A 21,030-nucleotide genomic window follows, 5' to 3' on the forward strand; every position below is an offset into this window, starting at 1 on the left:
TGCAGATAACATTTAGTGAGGTAAACTTTAATCATCTTTACATTTGATTCCAGCAGTAAATTTATATTAAACTCAAGGCCAGTATATCTCAGCAGTGTTACTTCAAAGACCACATCAGGCTTGCTTAAGCCCTTGGATGAGTTGCAAAGAGCTTTGATATTTTGTCGACATTTCATTTCTCTGAAAGAAGGCATCTACATGATCACAGTATTCAATCTAGAAATACCATTACAAATGACAAAAACTTCAATTACTGAAAAGAAATCTACAACAGCTACCACAGATTCAGAAAGTTTACTCGCATATAGATTTTACTTGAGAATATCAGAGTACCAGTTTATCTTTAAAATATAAACAGAACCATGTAAAATATATTCCAATACTTATGTCCAATTTATAAAATTATGGTTGAGATGTACCTAATGAAATATCATGTGCAAATGTTTTTTAAAAAGGCCTTGGTGTTGAGAATAGACATTCACTCTATACTGAGCCATGTATATCCCCAGAACTCAAGTATACATTTTAATTGAATAATAATTACAGAAGCAATTTTAAATATAACCATCTCCTATACATAGCCAAGGTTTATAACAACACAGTTCCAATATTCTTAATGTGACTTTTGGCTTTGCTGATATTCTTACTTGGCATGAACTGCAAAATAAGATGTGTAGGGAGTTCTCAAGAATTCTAATTATCCTAATTTGAAACTTCCATCATCTCTAGTACCTAGACTATAGAATGTTATTAATGGTCTACCTACCATTCTAATTTGTCACCAAGTCCTAAAATCACCACTACTAAACACACTGCCATCAAAATAAGATGTAAAAAAAGAATATATAATTAGCTTACCAATGTTTCCTGGTGGCTGCAATACATCTCCTGTGAGGCAGCACCATCCAACTGGGAAGATGTCCCGAGAGTCATATTTGCACCAATAATCAAATGTCCCACTCCATCCATCAAAAGTAATATGAATTTGATCTCCTCTGACAGCTCCAATTGTGGCAGGACAGATCAAAAATGGATTTTTTCTATCGACGGCTTCAATCTTCATCCCAACTTTAAAATTATTTAGGGGTGGTGGTGGTGGTTCCTACAAAAACATTTTTAAATTTTTCACAGATAAGGTATATTAAGATCCATCTTTTCAGAGTGTTCTTTTATAATCCTTAGCAACCAAACATAGACTTCATATTCATTAGGAAGAAAGGTATTCTTAAAGATAATAAACTATTCCTTTAACTTTTTATTTTTTTCCCTGCAAAGCAAAGAATCTAGAAGGAAACAAAACTAGCCTGATCCATCCACTCACACAAGAAATATATTCTATCACATGGCAGAAATTTAAGATTCACTGACAAAAAATATTAAATATTGCTTCTAGAGAAGTATCACTTTAAAAAGTTTCCTCTCTGTTTTCAGGAAGAAGTGTCAGAATATCAAAGATATATTTTATTCTGAAGAGATAAAAATAGAAATTGCTCTGGAAGTCAGTCACAAAACAGTAAGTCTGTGTAAAAGCATGATGACACAGAAAGATCATGCATGGAAATTCAGAAAGCTTCAGAAGTGCTGTCCACACCTTCAAGTAAGACTTGAATCTCTAGAACTAATGTTTAAATAATCTAGCCATATACAGTGAAAACATTTTGAAAACACTGGAGAAAAAATTGAAGATGGCACAAGAAAGGGAGACTTCCTATACATATGAAATGGCAGTATTAATATTATAAAAATGGTTATCCTAGCAAAAAAAATCTACAGATTCAGTGCAAACTCTACCAATAGTCTAAAAAAATATTTTTTACATAAACTGAAATAAAATCTTAAAATTATATGAAAGCCCAAAATAATACCCTAGATAATCAAAACAGCCTTGAATAATAAAATCAACACTGGTGAGGGTGTCAGTATTCCTGATTTCAAGTTACACTATAGAGTCATAGTAGTAAAACCAGCATGGTACCAGGACAAGAAGACACGGTGAGCAATGGAAGAGCACTGAGGACCCAAGTATAATTACACGTACCTACAACTACCTGTTTCCTGACAAAGAAACCAAAAACATACACTAGGGAAAAGGTAGCTATTTAAACAAATTGTATTGCGAAATCTAGCTATATACATGTGGAAAATGAAATTTGATCATTTTCTCTCAATCTTCACACAAATCAAGCCAAATGAATAAAAAAATCTCAATGATAGATCTGAAACTGCAAAACTTCTAGAAGAAAGGGCAGGGAATACACTTGAGTATATTGACTGAGGTAAGAACTTGCTGAATAGGGCTCTAGTCACCCAGGATAAATACAACAATCAACAATTTTGACTTTATGAAATTAAAAAGCTTCTATACTATAAAGGAAACTGTTAATCAACTGGTCATTGTGCAGAGAATAAATGTTCTCAACTATTAACGGGATAACCACATCCCACCATCCCACCACCACAAGCCTCAGGAACCATTGCAGAAAAGAAAGGCAGGAAGATTCTAAGAGTCAGAGGTCAGAAAGAACCAGAGCAAAACAGAATCTTTCTGGGTGTGATGGGTCTATCAGATTCATGAACTCATAAGAACTTCAGTTACTATTACGAAATGAATGGTGTCTGTTCATACCAAACTTCTGTTGAAGTATTACCAATATGAACACATTTGAAAATGAAGCCTTAATCCAGTTTGACTGGTGAGACCTAATAATAATAAGAGACCCACTAGGTGTGCACACACAGAGTTCATAAAAGGACAATAGAAGATGGTCAACTATAAACCAGTCTTCAAGGCACCTTAATTCTTATTCTAGCCTCCAAACTGTGGGTAAATATATTTAACTGTATAAATTACTCCACTTTGTTACAGTTGCCATAACAAAGTATTTGCTAACCTGCAATTTAAAAAAAAAAACAACTTTTTTCTATGTCAGAAAAGACAAAGTATTAAGCATTCCCATTAGAAAATAAAATCATGTGAGAGAGGACAGAGATTTCTTGTAATGCTTTTCTTACTTTCTTAAAGAACCCTGCAGGTGCCAGTTCAGATCCAGTTAGTGTTCGTAGTAAGAACATGGGCCATGATGAAACATTCATTCTGTACCCTGTTTTATAAATTAGATACGAAAAAAAACCTGTGAAACTATGATAATAGAGAAAAATGGGTTACATTCACATATCATCTTCTGAGAATGACTTTCTAAGGACTTGAGTAAAAGGAGATGAATCTTCTTGTAGCTACAACCATCGCTTTGACATCTGGCAACAAAGTCAAAGTAGAACCAGAAACTTTCATTTTAGAGCAGCCATTGGATAAGGCTTGCCAACAAACACACTTATGTTGAGGACAGGCCATAATAATACAGTTGATACAAACTGCAGTTCAGTAACCCTTTAATTCTACAACCAAAAACCACACAAGAATAGGAAAAGGTGGCAAACGGCTTCTAGCCCTTCTTCTTGGAGCCCCTGACTTTCAAAAAGATCATGTCTGTTGAACTTCACAAATATACATATACAAAATGCCATCTTATTTTAAATTTTTAAAGGTAAAAAATTATGACTATATTCTAGTTAACAATATGCATGCTTAAGTATTTAAGGGAAGGATATTTAATATCAACTATTCTGGGATACATAAAAATATGACAGATGAACACATAAATAATAAATCAATATAGTAAAATAATGAGATAGTGAGTCTATGGATACTCATTGTAAAATTATTTTACATTTTGCGTATGTCTGAAACTTTTATAAAATATTAGGAAAAAGACTTCTCTTCCTTTAGCAGTTCTTACACATACTAGACATGATCTTAAATTTAAAAGAGAAGTTACCAAAATAAGCTTGTTAAGAAATTTCACCAACTTATATCAACATTTTGCATATACAGCAGGGACTAGTTTGCTAAGTCTGTTTTCTGGAGCAACCATTTTCACTGAAAACCTGCCTCCTAAAAATGCTAGAATTGGAAAAAAGTTTCTATGACCCCCTGATGAATTCATTCACTAAGATAGAGGTGCAGGTGAATCACCGACAACAGAGCTATCAACAGGCAACATATGCTAAAATGTTAAGATAGACCAAGTCATTATCAAATAAACTTTTACTGAAATCCCCAAAATATAACTAGGAAAAAAATGGTGATAGTGGAAACATGGAATGGTTGTTACTCAATTCCTACTGTCAGGCCTGACCACCTGAGTTTGATACCCAGAAAGCACATGGTACAAGGAAGAAAACTGATTTCCCCAAGTTGTACTCTGACCTTCACTTGTGTTCTGTATCACGTGTGTATACAGCCACACCACAGCCACCCACCCACACACACACTAAATAAGTGTAAAAGAAATAAAAACAAGGCAAAATTTAAAAAAAAAACTTTTTTGTAGTGGCACATACCTATAATCTCAGCATTTGGGAAACTGAAACAGGAGGATCAATATAGTTCAAGGGCAACATGAGCTACTTTACTGAGATACAGTCCCAAAAACATTGAAACAAACCTATCTTGGACAGGTAAAAAAACCAATGAAGGGGGACTGCTAAACAAGCACCTTGTCACTAAGTTTCACTGAATCTCCTTTAAAATTACTTTAAAACAATGTTTGGTAATAAGAATCGATAATAAGCTCTTTGTGAATGTTAAGTGTGTGCTCGTCTGACTGGGCTACATTCCAGTTCTTAAACTAAATCAATTTTAATTAACAAAAATTTAAAAGATAATACTAAAGTAATTATTCTCAATATTATGTATTATTGGTTCTTGGGAAATACTTTACTAATAGGGAAAAATTCATTGTGAGTTTTACATTAATTTTTATTTTAAACATTGTAAATATGAATACTAACATCTGAAATTCACTTAGAATGAAGAATGATCACCAAATCAACTAAACACTTATTTTCTTGATGTGGGAGTGTCATATATACAGATCATATGCATATTCTTCAATTCTTTAAGGTTTTTTCTAAAATATGTCATAATCATTTTGTATTTTAAAAACATAGTCCAACCAAACACTACGTGCGCTTAAACTTAAGCCCTTTGCTAAAATTTCCATTCTCTCATCTTTTTCTATGCCTAACAGTAACTAGGTTCTTTGGTGTCTAATGGTTAGGACTGAAAGAACTCTCTCGATGTCTAAGAGGTACTGATTCTTGTACTCCTCTCAGAATGTAAAATCTCACATTCTTCCTATCCTCATCTTCATACCCAAAGTGTTGAATGGCTCAATAGACATTATCAAGAGGTGTGTCACTCACATGATGTATAATGGCTTCTTTTCTAAAGGAGTTTCTAAATTTACATGCATGGTATATGAAAATTTCTTTTGCTGCTTTAAATCTGAAGATTACTATAGCATTTGCTCAAAAAATGAGGCCTTTTAGCACACTTGTGCAGTATGTATGAAAGTGTCTTAGTGCATCATATATCCTCTACTGTGACTCCCTGGCCATGAACATGTAAGAAGGCCAAAGTGGCTTTTTTTTTTGAGGGGGGTGGGTGCTGAGTTTGAGACAGGGCTTCTCTACAGACAACTTTGGAACCTGTCCTGGAACTAGCTCGTGTAGACCAGCCTGGCCTCAAAGTCACAGAGATCCGCTTGTCTCTGCCTCCCAAGTGCTAGGATTAAAGGTGTGCCCCACCACTGCCCGGCTGGCCTAAGTGATTTTTAAAAGGATACTTCAAATCACCTCTAGTAAATAGCTTAGCTTACTAGTAAGACTATATTCAAGAACTGTTTCTTTCTCCTTACCCAGTGGGGGTTGAAGTAAATCTCCTTCCTGTTCACAGGTCCCAACAGGCTGTATGTCTGATGAATCAACAAGTCTCCAAAAATCATTCTTATTGTCAGTACCATCCAGTCGTAAACGCAATCTGGCACCAGTAGTTGCAATAACAGAAGCAACGCACACTGAAGCAATATTGCGAGGGTCACGGGCTTCCAATTTCATACCAACTTGGAATTCATTAGTTGGTGGAATCTTAGACTAAATATATAAACAACATTGTGTTAAAATGCATGAACTGTAAGAAAAACAGATGGTAAATTAAGTTACCAGAATACTTAGGAGACATTATTTAAAGTCACAGCAGGTGAATGAGGTCAGTGTTACAAGGCTCAAGGAAAAGTCTCCCTTTTGACTGACATGCAGAAAAAAATTTGCTGGTTATCACTATCCTCACACACCTGTATATCGAGAAAATACAAATATAGTCTATAAAATACATCCTGAAAGACATTAAAAAATAAGAATCCTATTAAGCTATTCCCCTTGAAATGAACAAACTAGAAGTCCTATCAAAGTCTATGATAAAGTTAAACTTTCCAACACACTTCAAACACCTTACACACCTTTAGCCTTGATCCTACAGTGCTCTATCTACCTTGCATTCCAGCTACTCTGTGCCATCTCTTAATACTTAAATTGTTTTGCATGTTTTCTTTCTTCTCATTCTAACAATCTTAAATAGCATCTGTTCCATGGAGCTCTTTCAGTACGAGTTATTATGTTTGTTATATTTGCTATTTTTGTCTTTCCCTCTAAATGGCAATTTTAAGGGCTTACTATAGCTAGCAAAATAACTGCAAATAGATCACTTGGTTTTGGGTGGCACAAACATAATCCTACTTTCTCCTCATACTACCAGAAACCTGAAACCACATAGTTACTCTTCCACATGCTAAGGTTGTACATTAATGTATAAAGTCTCAACAGAATTTTGGCATACCTGTCTGAAGTACTCTGAAGGAGCACTTATAGAACCAGTTTCTTTCAAATACTTGTCCCAGTCAAAATAATCTGGAAAAAAAACATAAAATAGGTTAGGTTCGGAGTATATAGTTATGATTTTTTCTCTGAATAGCGTAAGAATTAATATGTACATAGAACAAGGAGGGATATAGGAGGGTTCTGATGGGTGCAAATGGAAGGGGAAAGTGTTATACTTGCATTATAATCTCAAAAATTAAAAAAGGGAAACAATACTTTCTACAAACCAAGTTCAAACTTCTTAATTTATATTCAGTTATGCAAGAAATAAAATCAACTTCCTAATAATAATGGTCCTAATGGAAATGATAACCCATATCCTCTCAATGAATTGTGGACTAAAGCAGAGTGATTTTGAAGGAATGGGTTGGGGGTGTGAAGTAGAAGTAGAGGTTCAAGACTTTACACTGCAAGAAAGGTGTGGATACCATAAACAACTAGAAAAATTTATAGATTAGAAAATTTGTATATGTGTCAAATATACATTTGATCATCAATATTGTTGACATTATACCATTCCATTAATATGAAGGCACTTTGGTTTTTTTTTGGGGGGGGGTGTTGCAGGAGGTCCTTCCGCTCCTCCAGCCAATAGCCGCTGAGATACCAGCCCATTGGGGCGTGGTCTCTCTCCCTTTAAAAAAGCAGCCACTTCCCTTCTCGCTCTCTCTTACTTCCTGCTCTGCTTCTGGCGACTAGACTCCCTTCCTGATTGCACAGAGGGCTGTTGTCTGGGACGGTGATCTGTAAGTTTTTTCCCCTTTAAATAAATAACCATTCTATTAATCATAATTCTAAACTGGTGTGGGATTGTTTTTGACTTACGCCTTCGCCTTCGGGGTGGGGGTGGGGGGCTAAAAGTGATTAGTATGTGTTCTAACAGAATTTTAACAAAAAGAAAATTCTGGAGAACCAAGTATTAAATTTCCATCCACAGTGTAAAAAAACATGGTGTTAAAATAGAGCAGTAAACACTGATCAGTGTGGTCACTGAAATGGATGATTTTAGTGCTATACATGTTCTATAGATTCTTGCTGTGCTCTTTCAAGAGTCTTTATAACATGCCACAGTGCTATCAGAAAGAAGTCTCTCTTCCTAGATTGAACACTTTCATTAAGCTAGCCAGACCGTCAGAACACTTGAAAAACTGACTAGAAATACTACAAAATACATATTCATATACAGAGTCTAATTTTCAAGCAAACAGAAAGTTTTTATGTTCTTGTTAAACACTATAAATTTTTGACTTCTCTTCCCTAGGTGAATCTCTGTTACCAGTTTCTGATACACAGTGCTACTTTTTTATCCTCAGCCTCCCTTATGTATGATTTCAACTATTTTTATTCAGTTGCAATACAAAATGTTAAAGAGAGAATTCCAGAGATAATTCATAAGTTTTAAATTGTACAGTTGCTGTAAGCAGTGTGATAAAATCTCACATAGTCACACTCTATCCCACTCAAGAGATTTATGCCACAAATGCAACCAGCCTGCTAATCACTTAGCAACAACTTGTCATCAAGCTGCCTGCTAAAGTAACAAATAGACAGTATCCAAATATCTTACCTTACTTTCAACTTAACAATAGCCACAAAGTGCAAGAATATTGATACTCGGTAATTCAGATATGGCAGAGTGAAACCATAAAAGGCTATTCTTTCATTAAATGAAAAGGTAAAAGCTCCTAACAATGAAAGAAAAGTAGTATGCTGAGGGTCCTGATATTTATGCTAATAGCTAAGAATCTCTTATTGTGTCTTTGTCTTATTTATAAATCAAACAATTATCACATATTTATATGTAAAGCATCCATTACTATCCAGTTTCAAGCATCTACCAGAGTAGGATCTTGGAATACACCTCCCCCAAGGGAAGGACTATTACATCCTTCAAAGGATAACACAGATATCTAACATAGAGATTATTTACCAATCAATTTTCTAGAAAATACAAATAATAAAACCTGCTTTAAGTATCTGTAGATTTCTATAATATAAATATTGACACCATGGCTGACTACAGTATGCCAAACAAAACTTATTAACCACTAAGTTGGAGGAAAATGTGTACAACTAGCTCCTTCAAGTCAGTATGAGCCATCCCCTGTATACCATAAAATACTATAAGTATTCACATATCTATGCATATGTAATACACATGTTATATGTAAGATTACAGAAGTTTTCATTAAACTCAGCCAATGATCTAAAATCACAGTTTGATCCTGCTTCTAGATGGCGTAAAGTGAGTACTCCCACAGTATTGAAAATCATGAAGCAAAGTGTCAAGAACATGTACTTCAGAGTCAGATCTCCCTGTTTTCAGTATGGGTCTACGACTTATTATATAACCCTGAGCATATCATTTCACTTTCTCTGCCTCAGTTACCTTATGTAAAATATGTGAAAATGAGTATATATGGTACCATGTGTGTTTAGAATTAAATGAAATAAAGCCTATGAGTACTAAATAGTGTACAGTAAAAGATTAATGTTAAAATTGTCCCTAAAGTTGTAAATACTTAGCTTTGTCCAAAGTAAAAACTGAGATCCAAGTCCACAACTAAATTGTCAAAATATTTCCATGGTCTCCTAACATAAAAATCAGAAGTGCTACAATTCTAACTGAAGTTCTAACACCACATGATCCAACAGAGCAATAGAAGAACAAGAACAAAATAAAACATAAATTACAAACAACAAAAGACTAAGATTTAGTTGAGATTATAACACCTCAAAAAGGAAAACAATGACTAAAGACTGTGGTCATATACTTCTCAGAGAGCTAATCTTTTTCTTTGAAGAAGTATCTATGAAGATTTTAGTGAAATGAGAAAATATTTTGAATTCTGCATGCAAATGGATAGAAATAGAGAACATTATCCTGAGTGAGGTAACCCAGACCCAAAAAGATGAATATGGTATGTACTCACTCATTAGTGGATTATAGCCATAAATAAAGGACATTGAGCCTATAATTAATGATCCTAGATAAGCTAAATAGGAAGGTATATCCTCCAAAAAAACCATATAGTTATCCTCCTGGATATTGGAAGTATACAAGATTTCCAGGCCAAAATTGAGAGCTTGGGGGTCTGGGTGGGGTGGGGGTAAGAGGAGATGGGGAGAGAGAAGTGAGAAGGGGAGGATGGAGAGAGCTTGAGGGAATGGGACACTTGGGATGGAGGAGGAGTGGATATGGGAGAAGGGAAGTATATATCTTAATTAAGGGAGTCATTTGAGGGTTGGCAAGAGACTGGACTTTAGAGGGGTTCCCAGGTGTCCTAGGAGATGTCCCCAGCTTGTTCCTTGAACAGCTGAGGAGAGGGCGCCTGAACTGGCCCTATACTATAGCCACTCTGATGCCTATCTTGCATATCACCATAGAACATTCATCTGGCAATGGATGGAGATAGAGACAGAGACCCACATTGGAGCACTGGACTGAGCTCCTAAGGTCCAAATGAGGAGCAGAAGGAGAGAGAACATGAGCAAGGAAGTCGGGGCCGTGAGGGGTGCACCCACCCACTGAGACGGTGGGGCTGATCTAATGGGAGGTCACCAAGGCCAGCTGGACTGGGACTGATGGAGCATGTGATCAAACCAGACTCTCTGAATGTGGCTGACATGGAGGGCTAACTGAGAAGCCAAGGACAAAGGCACTGGTTTTTGATTCTACTCCATGTACTGGCTTTGTGGGAACCTAGTCTGTTTGGATGCTCACCTTCCTAGACCTGGATGGAGGGGGGAGGACCTTGGACTTCCCACAGGGCAGGGAACCCTGACTGCTCTTTTGACTGGAGAGGGAGGGGGAGGGAAATGGAAGGAGGGGGGGGAAGAGGTGAAAATTTGTAATAATAATAAAAAGAAAAAAGAAAATATTTAATGAATCTGATCAAAACTTTTCTTTGAGATGAAGTCTTGCTACATAGTCTGGGCTGACCTCAAACTCAATCTTCCTACACAATTTGTAAATATTCTATCGTCATTTCTATCTGACTTGGCTATAATCTGAGTTACCAATTTCTATCCAGTAGTGTTCTATTAGCATAAACATTTTCTATCATATTGTTAGCCAATGTCAATCTGTAGTGTATACCAGAGACTTACTTTGCTTTACCAAAATTGTTCTTGGCTTCCCATGTGATAATCACTACCATTAACACAATGGAAACACACATGGATCCAATATTTATTAATTTAGATTTAACACACCTAACACCTACATCAACACCACAGTTGGTATTCCTAACCAGCAACCAAAAGTCAGCCTGAAGTTTTTTCTGCCTTTGTGTAATGTTCTCAGTAGAATAGGAGAACCTGAGGTCATTTTCTCTTGGGGAAGATATCTAGAAACTGATGTAACTTTTCAAAAGACAGGTGCATGCACATACATAACTGTGTGATCTGACTAGTGTGCACACACATCCACAGAGTTCTTCTTCATATTAGCCTATACTCCATTCTAATTTATACATTAGGTCTAACACATTGTGGAACATGGAATATAATAATCTCTATCAACCCCCTTGATTTTCTCTGGAGTTAATCAGAATTATAATGTATTTTTATCAGGGCCAAGCTTGGGTTCATATGCTATGTGAAGATGATAAGCAGGAAATATCTTAGATGAAATCTCTCAGTTTAATGAACAACATACATAGCATTCATTACAACTATAGTTAGGTATTTACTATCTACCAACCTACTGAAGATCAGAGAAAGCAGAAATCATACCTGTTCTGTTTGGCACTAGATAATTGCATGTGTCAAGCATTATCCAAAAAAAAAAAGAATTTACCTCTAACAGTAACTCACTGATTACTAAAATGAAATGCCATGGTCTAGATCCTTGAAAATATATTCATATAATTGCCTAGTTGATTAGGTAATCTCATTTATATATAAAAAGTCTGATAATTTTAATTGACAAATTTCTACCATTAAAAATTGGACAAATTTGCACTTAAATATACAATTGTAATTTCATGCAATCTTTATCAATTCATCTTTAAATAAATTAAAAGTTAAAATATCACAGTACATTTTTAATCCTTTCTATGACTAAGATTCCTAAGGTATTGGAAGTTAGTATATACATACTATACCAGAAGCAACATGAGTTCATTATAACACTGAAAGAGGAAGAAAAATTATGTATTAAATAAATTACTTAAAAACCTACTTCTTTGCACAGAAGATGTACTTGAATGAGTTGTTTTCTCTTGATTGTCCTTCTTGACATCCATTGATTCTAACCAAAGGGAAAGAAAATAAAATTGGAATAGTCTGAAAGAACACTTCAAAGATTATATAATTAGTTTAATATTTAAATGAGAACATATTTAAATTTTATGATTATCTTCATTTGCTATGTGTCCTAATACTTTCTAGTGCATTCTACACTTTATAATTTACTTTTCCATTTTCTTTACTGTATTTTTCACTACTAAAATGTTTTATAAAATTAAGTATTTAATTCTGCCCGTGTTGCTCAGTAATACATGTTTGCAACATAGACCAGGATCTGGGATATATAATGCCCTAAAACATGTTAAGTGAATGTGTCAATAATCTAAATCAACTGTTGGTGGATCCTTACACTGCTTAAAATAATTTCCTAGAAATAAGTGATGCTTTCAAGTGTTTAAAAAAACATCACATGCAAGCTAGAATAAAACACAATGTACTACTCAGGTTTTTTTGTATGCTAAACTACATATTTCAATGAGGGCTCAAAATTCTTGAGATGTCACCAAATATAAAATATATCACTTCACTCAGACAAATTAGAGTATATATGAAAGAAATAATTATAAAATATAATGCTAAAATATCCTAAGTTCTTAATATCATCAAATAATCAACAGTATCATTGTTTTTCAAATGTCTTTCATTATCTTAAGTGTGACTGCTTGAATCTCAGGACTCAGAGTTTCCATATAGCAATGGTTGATATGTATTTCAGGTTTTGATTAAGAAATCCTTATAGGTCTATGAATATTTTAGGGAGACAATTCTCATTAAATTGTCTGAAGAAATCACACACTTAAAAAATTTACCAAATAGTTCTATAGTAAGAATTTCTATGACAAAAATGTTAACAGCATGGGTCTTTTTCTAAGGAAACCAACAATCTATTTATAAATACTATACCAAGGTGAGCAAACAAATAAACTAAACAAAATTAAAGGACAGCATCCAGCACTCAACATGTGATCAGAAGAAAGCAGTAAGATAGACAAGATAGGATAAAGAGGCAAATGTGTGAAGAATGTATTATGGCAAATAAAGCGCAACAAAGTGCAAAGAGGTGTGGCATATGAATGAGTCAATAAGCAGACTTCTACAGAGAAATACAGGATGAAATAATTAGTCATTCATATTACAGTTAAAAGAATTGAATTCTATTTATTCTTTTTTTAGTTCCTACTTTCTACTATTTTTAATTTTATTGTTTGGTAGGGTGAACTGAAAAAAAAAGTGCTTTTTACATGCTAGGCAAGTCCTCCTAATGCCGAAATTACACCCCCAGACCAGGATATTTCTATTCTTACTTTGGCTTTGTAAAACCCTATTATAAGATCTATTCAGTTACCTCCAAGACTTTTAGTTTTCTTATTTGGAGGCTATAGAGAAAGTTGAGTTGGTAAGAGCACTTACTATTCTTGCAGATGACTACCACAGTACCCTATTTAGGTGGCTCACAGCTGCCTGAAACTACAACTCTAGGGCATCTGATGTCCTCTCTGTCTTCCATAGGCAACTTCACTCAAATGCACATATCCACAAAGACATAACATATACATGTAATTAAAAGTAAAAACCATTTTTAAAAGAAGACTTTACCTGAATCCCTTAAGGGACAACAGAATAAATAAGGGCAATAAAACCGACTTTAAGAAATGAATATAAGAATTCCAAGTATGTAGCAAAGAATTTATTGAGATTAGGAGCAATTTAGTTCCTCAATTACTTGATGACTATCTTCTAAATAAAGGTGCTTCTAAGAATGCTGTACCCTAATCAATTGTCAATAAAATATGTCTACAGAGAAATCTAAGAAAGCATTTCTTTTTTCAAATATGAAAAAGAAAATAATTCTGGAAGGAAAATACTAGAAACAGAGTATGACAGTATTCAATAGGGAAAAGGGTATAATCAGCAGGTAATTGTTTAATACTATGTTATTTGTTAAAACATTTTAAAGGCTTTATTTCAGAAGTTCAGTATATGCGAAGATACTTGTTAGAAACAGCTAAAAACAGTCTTTAGATAAGCAAATCTTACCTTCATTCACTGTTTGTCCCATGGTATTCCCTTCTCCTCTATTTTCCTAAAAAGCAAAACAATTAATGCCATAAGTACCATATATTTCTGACATGTAATAGTAGCAAAATATGAATTTCAGAGTTGGATACTTAAATAAAACGAAAAGCTGCTAATGGAACACGGGTAAGTACAGGGCTTTGTTTTAGGGTCTCAAAAATGAAAGGGTAAATCAGAGATGATGGTAGATTGGCAGTCACTGAATTTTGATTTAAGGCCTTTAACAGAGCCCTCATAACATTGGTAGTAGAAAAATCATAAATGCAATGAAAAGTTCCACAAATCAAATCTTCTAACAATAATTACCTGTTAAGAGCCAAGTAAGTACTGTGGAATAGGCCTATAATCTCAGCACTCAGAAAGCTGAGGCAAGAGGATCTTAAATTTAAAGTAATCCTGGATTACACATTGAGATTCTGTCTCAAAATAGTAAATTCATTTTTAGTGGCAAACTGCTTGTTAGGAGACCTGATAGATTTAAACTACTATTAATTAGTTTTTTTCCCTGCATGTCCTCAACATGCCCCATATTCTAAAACAAATATGAAAAAGAAAATATTAGACCATCCTTCTATGAGAAGAGTCCAATCCAAGAAATATTAATAAAACACAGAATAAGCATTAGGAAAAAGATCAGGTGCATATATTTGCCTGTTGTTAAGATGGGATGGTGTACAGACTAAATGTAACTTGGTAATTAAGGGAATGTATTTATGAAGTTATGCAGAAAGATTTCTATATCTCTAGCCCAAAAGATTTATTTGCATTTAAAGCCTCAACTCCCCAAACTTTGCTGCTTCTGATAGTTTTCTCTCACCAATACCAATACTTTTCTCAAGACTTAGCTATACATCTGTTCTTTCACTCAGTGGCCAAAAATAGACTACGCACCTAATTTACCCTTCCCCTTGACACTCACAGGTCTATACTTTCATTCAGTTCTACCTGGAGTAGTAACACAACTGTTCAACTTGTTTTGCCAGAGGTGTACTTTTCTACCATAATAATGCATAATGTCAGATACAGTCTGGGCTGTTTTCCTCCCAATTCACCCTCAGGCTTCAACTGGCTATGCAATTAAGAAAAAAATTCCAGAGCTTTCTATGGGTTAATACTAAGATCCTCCTCAATTTCAAAATCACCAGACATGTATCAATCAAACACACCATATACACTAACTGAAAAAGATTTTTGTTTCAGTGACTCATCTTGTTTTGATTACATCTAATTTGCTCCTTTTCTGCTTCTTTAAATACTACCAGTTCTTAGAGACCATCAATAAGCCCAATCTATTTCCTGAAAGCTTTCCCGTTTCTTTAGTCAATACAAGTATCTGACTCTAGATTTAGTTTATTCATTTACTTAATAAATAATGATATAATTCCCATGATGTGCTTGGTACTATGTGGATAGAAGATACACACTCTAAGAGTTAGTAGTGGAGAATCTACCTATAATCCTGGCACTTAAGAGGCTCAAATAGGAGATTCGTGAATTTGAAACCAGCTTTGGTACCCAGCAAGGACGGTGAGTGAAGGAAAGAAAGAATCGGGGGGGGGGGGTGCTACGATACACAGTTTACCACATAAAATCTGGGATTTGGGGGCTAGAGAGATGGCTCAATGGTTAAGAACTCTTACAATATACTACAATATACTGAAGTTCCCAGAAAACATGTTCAGGAGCACAGATGGTGTTAACTACAGCTCCAGGTGATCTGAAACCATCTTCTGAACTCCAACAACATAAGACAGACAAGAGCACAAACACAAAACATGGTAACAGGCAGGCAGGCAGGCAGGTGAGTGGGTGTGCATGCGTACTATATTTTTAAAAGCTGAGTGTTGTGGAATATTACTTTAAACAAAAACGTGTTACGTTTGTTTATACTACAGAATATTTAACTATGTAAAGGTGTGTTGCTTTTGTTTATACAGTATTTAATGACGTAAGGATGTGTGTTTAATTATATAAGGATATGTTACATTTGTTTCACCTTGCATGCCTAAGGCACCTGATTGTTTTAATAAAGAGCTGAATTACCAATAGCTGGGCAGAGAGAGGGATAGGTGGAGCTGGCAGGCAGAAATAAGAAATAGGAAGAAAAATCTAGGCTCAAGAGAGAGGAAGAATAAGAGAAGAGGAAGAGGAAAGAACAAGGGACACATCCAGGGCAAGAAGCCAGGCAGATGCCAGCCACCCAGACATAGAGAAGCAGTGAAAATAAGATATACAAAAGTAATAAAGATATTAAGCCCTGGGGCAAAATGTAGATAAATAGAAACAGGTTAATAAAATTAAAAGAGCTAGGCAGAACGCCCAGGTTCACAGCTGGGCCTAGCATCTCCCCCATCTAGGACTTGCTGGAGTTTGTGAAAGGGCTGGTCCTGTGGAACTATACCAGCAAGATCTCCAAGACACAAGGTACCCCAGAAGAGCTCTGGTGAGGATCCAGTGAGGATAGTGTACCAAAGACCAGAGGCCTTGAACCAGACCAAAGACTCACTGCAATGGACATTTGCCAGTCAAGCTGATGGGACAAAGGAGTATACTAAATGACACACTGAAGCCTCCAATACCATCAGGATGAACGAAGAGGTGATGAAGAGTCAGGAGAGAAGGCTAAACAGAGAGTTTTCGGTTTTAGGTGCGGTTTTTATTCTGTTTTGATTTATTGTTTTGTTGTTGTTCTTGGTTTTGTTTGCTTGCTTGCTTACTTTGTTTTGTTTTGTGGGAGAATGCAACAGGGATGGGGAGGAATACTGGGAGACCAGAAGGTGAACAGAATTGGGGTGCAAGATGTGAAACCCCAAAAATTCAATAAAGAAGTTTTTTTTAAAAAAACGAAAACAAATAAAAACATAAATATGAGCTAGCCAGAAACATACCTAAGCTAGGCCAATCTTATTCACAACTAATAATAAGTCTCTGTGTCATGGTTTGGGAGCTGGTAGATGGCCTAAAAGAAAAAGCCTGGCACAGCTAAGAATTCCACAGAAGAAAAGAACATTATTAAAGAAAACAAAAGTATAAGCATTAAGAGGATTTAAAATGATATTCTAGTATCAGAAAGTATAATGAACTTGGAATAAAAAAGGTTCTTGAATTTATCATATAAAAAGATAATTTCATTTTTTTTGTGCTTAGAACACTCATACAAACATGATAAATGTTCCTGAAACCCACCAGGCTTTGTATAAGAAATGAAGCAAGCTCCAACCCCAGAGTAACAGTACAGGCAGAAAAGGGATTTCTAATAAGCCCAGGGGAAAAGGTGTTGTGATAGGATGCAAAGCTGCTTTATGAACAACCTTGCATAATTTTTTTCTGAGAGGAAAGAGGAAAAAAACTACACACACAAAACAGTATAATGAGGCTTTAATGTGTGGAACCCAACTGCAAATCTAAGAGAATGCTGGTAATAAAGAGGATACTAAGAGGAGAAAGGGTCAAGTAATCCACTTCTAAGCTTCATCTTTTGCTACACTGACAGTAAAATCATGAGGTTATATTTGCCTGTGCATGCATACAGTGTGTGTGTGGCGGGGGGGGGGTGTGTGAGTCATTCACAGGGCTAACAGTTTCAATGAACAGAGAAAGAACAAAGTGGGATTTCAGACTGAAGACACAAAATAAGATCCTGTTTCTGCCACTAGCTTGATGAAATCCACTGTTGATCATGTTTCTTCTAGGTCCTCAATTCCCTCTATATTCTCTCAGAGCTCAAGGCTTCATGGGGTATCCATACACACACAAATCATAAAACATCACTCATCTTTCTTTGACCTTACCTTTAAAAGTCGGACTAGAATAATCATTTGGGAGGACTAATTGATAACAACTAGAGCTGCAAGATATATAAGCCCAGAAGACAATAAAGAAGGATAAGGCCGTAGAGATGGCTCAGAGATTTTCCAATGCTAAATTATAGCTAACATGGCTACATAGCTATCTAGCCATGAAAGTGAGATATCGCCACACAGGCATATAGCACCCAATCTAGAGTCTTGAACAAGTGAGAACCCAAAGGCATAAACAAAGTAAGTGAGGTAGGTTAAATATATAGGTTTTAAATGGTCAGATATTTTCATTGTCAAAAGAGAAGCTATTCTCTAATAGTTATCAGAGAAGGGGTCTAGCAAAACCCAAACCAATGTCACATTGTGCTGAATAACTCTGGGATAAATAACCACAAGTATTTTTTTCTTTAAGATAACACTGGAAAAACTTTTGGACCCACACTGAGCCAGCCTTGTGCATTCCTAGAAACTGTTTTTTTTTTCTTTAAAAAAAATCATCATTGGACATATTCTCAAAATTCTAGAGACAAGTAATTGTAAGGATGAAAAACCACCTTTAACCCAACTATCAAGTAATATATGCTGCTATCCACCTCTTGTTTATCCTTCCAATTAACAAACACACACACAAGCCCACAAAAAATACAAATTTGAAAGTATGTATTTTATATGCACTTTCAAAGTTCCACATACCAATAATCTTCCAATGAAACTCTATCCATGTATATTATAAATTTATAAAGCCAACATTTTCAAGTTAAAATCCTTTGTCAACACAGTATACAAGAGTGAAAAATACGAGTTACAGGTACAAAACACACACTTAAAAAGAGTTTTTCATTTGACTTGAAGTAAATGTTCATTTAATTCAAATATATTGTGGTAACATGTTTCTCTGACAAAAGCACTCTCATAACTAAGATTTTTGCAGTGCTGATGGCTATCTTAAAAAAAGACAGAAAAAAAGGTGTATATATCTATATGTTACTTGTTGACTCGGTCATGATTTATTATGCTAAGACTTTATGATTATGGATTTAATCCACCCAGGTTATTAAAATAATCAAAAGTCCCTCTTTTACACATAAATGAAAGTAATTAGAAGAAAACCTAAATTGCACAAATACATTTAAAAATATCCAGGAATGGTGACACACTTCTGTAAACCCCAGCACACAAGAAGCTAAGTCAAGAAGATAAGATGACAAATAGGGAAACTAACTATGTCTCAAAAGTAAAATATTACTAAGGATAAAATGGAATAAAAAGTCCATTGGTGACTCACCAATTCTTAGAATATTATGGTAGTAAAGATTTGCATCAAATTGAATCTTCCAAAGGAAATAAAATTTTCTATAGGAAATATTTTAGCAATCTTTTAGCAAGATCTACCCCCAAGAAATTAGAAATTCGTCTTTTTGTGTGTCAAAATAAATCCAACATCACTTGGAAGGTGGAGACTGGAGGATGAGTCCAAGGTCAGTGGAAGCTACTGAGATCCTGGCAGAGAGGGGGGAAGGAGGAGGGAGGGAGAAGGGGGAGAAAGAGAGCGTGCACACAAAAGCATTCATTACTCGTATTTTTAAGTTATTTAAAAATTATACCTTACGACCCAGTGAAACATCATTGTGGTGAGTGAGTGCTGCGGCAGCTGGGAACATACCTCAGCCCGCCCACACTTCCAGGCCATCCCACAGGGGCTATACTGCCCAAACCGCCTCTCTATTTCTATCCCATTCAGCTTACATCCAGATCCCCACACCCCCTGTCTCCCTCCCTCTCTCCCTCCTTTGGGGCATAGCGCCTCCCTGCCCAGCCTGCTAGGACGCTGGGAGCGAACCGGGAGGACAAAGGGGTGGCCGGTAGCTCCTTTGTTCCCATAGCCTGCCCACAGCCAGCGGGGTGGGCCCTTTGTTCGCGAGCTAACCAGGCAGTTCGGAGTTTCGATCTGGGCACCAAGTGAAACATCATTGTGGTGAGTGAGTGCTGCGGCAGCTGGGAACATACCTCAGCCCGCCCACACTTCAAGGCCATCCTACAGGGGCTATACTGCCCAAACCGCCTCTCTATTTCTATCCCATTCAGCTTACATCCAGATCCCCACACCCCCTGTCTCCCTCCCTCTCTCCCTCCTTTGGGGCATAGCGCCTCCCTGCCCAGCCTGCTAGGACGCTGGGACCGAACCGGGAGGACAAAGGGGTGGCCTGTAGCTCCTTTGTTCCCATAGCCTGCCCGCAGCAAGCAGGGTGGGCCCTTTGTTCGCGAGCTAACCAGGCAGTGCGGAGTTTCGATCTGGGCACCAAGTGAAACATCATTGTGGAGAAACATCTCTGGGGAGTGACATCACTGGGAAGGTACATCAGTGGGCAAGAAGACCTGATCCTGTAAAAGAAGATCCAAAGGGGAGTATTGGGAGGAAGAGATGGGCAGACGCCAATGCAGGAATTCTCCCAACAATCTGAAAAACAACACGAAACCACCAGAAGCCAGTGACACCACAACAGGAGGACATGAACACATTAATCAAGAAGAAGTAGAAAAAACTGACTTCATGAAAGTGATTGACACCCTTAAACAGCATATAAAAAACGCCCTTATGGAAATGGATGAGAAGTATAATAGAAAGTTCGAGGAATTGAGTAAATCAGTGAATGATACCCTAGGAAACCAAGGAAAAACAATCAAGCAGATAAAGGAAACAGTTCATGACTTGAAAACTGAAATGGAGGCAAAGAAGAAAACACAAACAGAGGGCCGGCTGGACATGGAAAATCTAGGTAAACGAATAGAGACTACAGAATCAAGTATAACCAGCAGAATACAAGAGATAGAAGAAAGAATCTCAGATTCTGAGGATAACATAGAGAAAAGAAACACTCTGATCAAAGAAAACAGCAAGTCCAACAAACTCTCATCACAAAACATTCAGGAAATATGGGACACAATAAAAAGACCAAACCTAAGAATAAATGGAGTAGAAGAAGGAGAAGAAGTGCAGCTCAACGGTACAGAAAATATACTTAATAAAATTATAGAAGAAAACTTTCCCAAACTGAAGACAGATGTACCTAGGAAGGTTCAAGAAGCATACAGAACACCAAATAGGCTGGATCAAAAGAAAACA

The 21,030-nt window shown here is 36.1% G+C and overlaps 1 protein-coding gene across 1 annotated transcript in view; it reads right to left on the reverse strand.

Annotated features, from left to right (window-relative positions):
- The window catches only part of LOC121441305 (polycomb protein SCMH1-like), an 80,545-nt gene extending 66,456 nt beyond the window's left edge, over nt 1–14,089 (reverse strand). The window contains exons 1-5 of the mRNA XM_041642440.1: nt 14,068–14,089; nt 6,737–6,807; nt 5,760–5,994; nt 3,013–3,101; nt 859–1,102 (exon numbers count right to left, since the gene is read on the reverse strand). Of these exons, the coding sequence (XP_041498374.1) occupies nt 859–1,102; nt 3,013–3,101; nt 5,760–5,994; nt 6,737–6,807; nt 14,068–14,089 (661 nt within the window). The remainder of the gene's footprint in view (nt 1–858; nt 1,103–3,012; nt 3,102–5,759; nt 5,995–6,736; nt 6,808–14,067) is intronic.
- Nucleotides 14,090–21,030: the final 6,941 nt, after the last annotated feature.

This window comes from Microtus oregoni, unplaced genomic scaffold, assembly GCF_018167655.1.
Source record: "Microtus oregoni isolate MIOR12 unplaced genomic scaffold, Mior012 000074F_ref0000038, whole genome shotgun sequence".
In the NCBI taxonomy this organism is placed as follows: Eukaryota; Metazoa; Chordata; class Mammalia; order Rodentia; family Cricetidae; genus Microtus; species Microtus oregoni.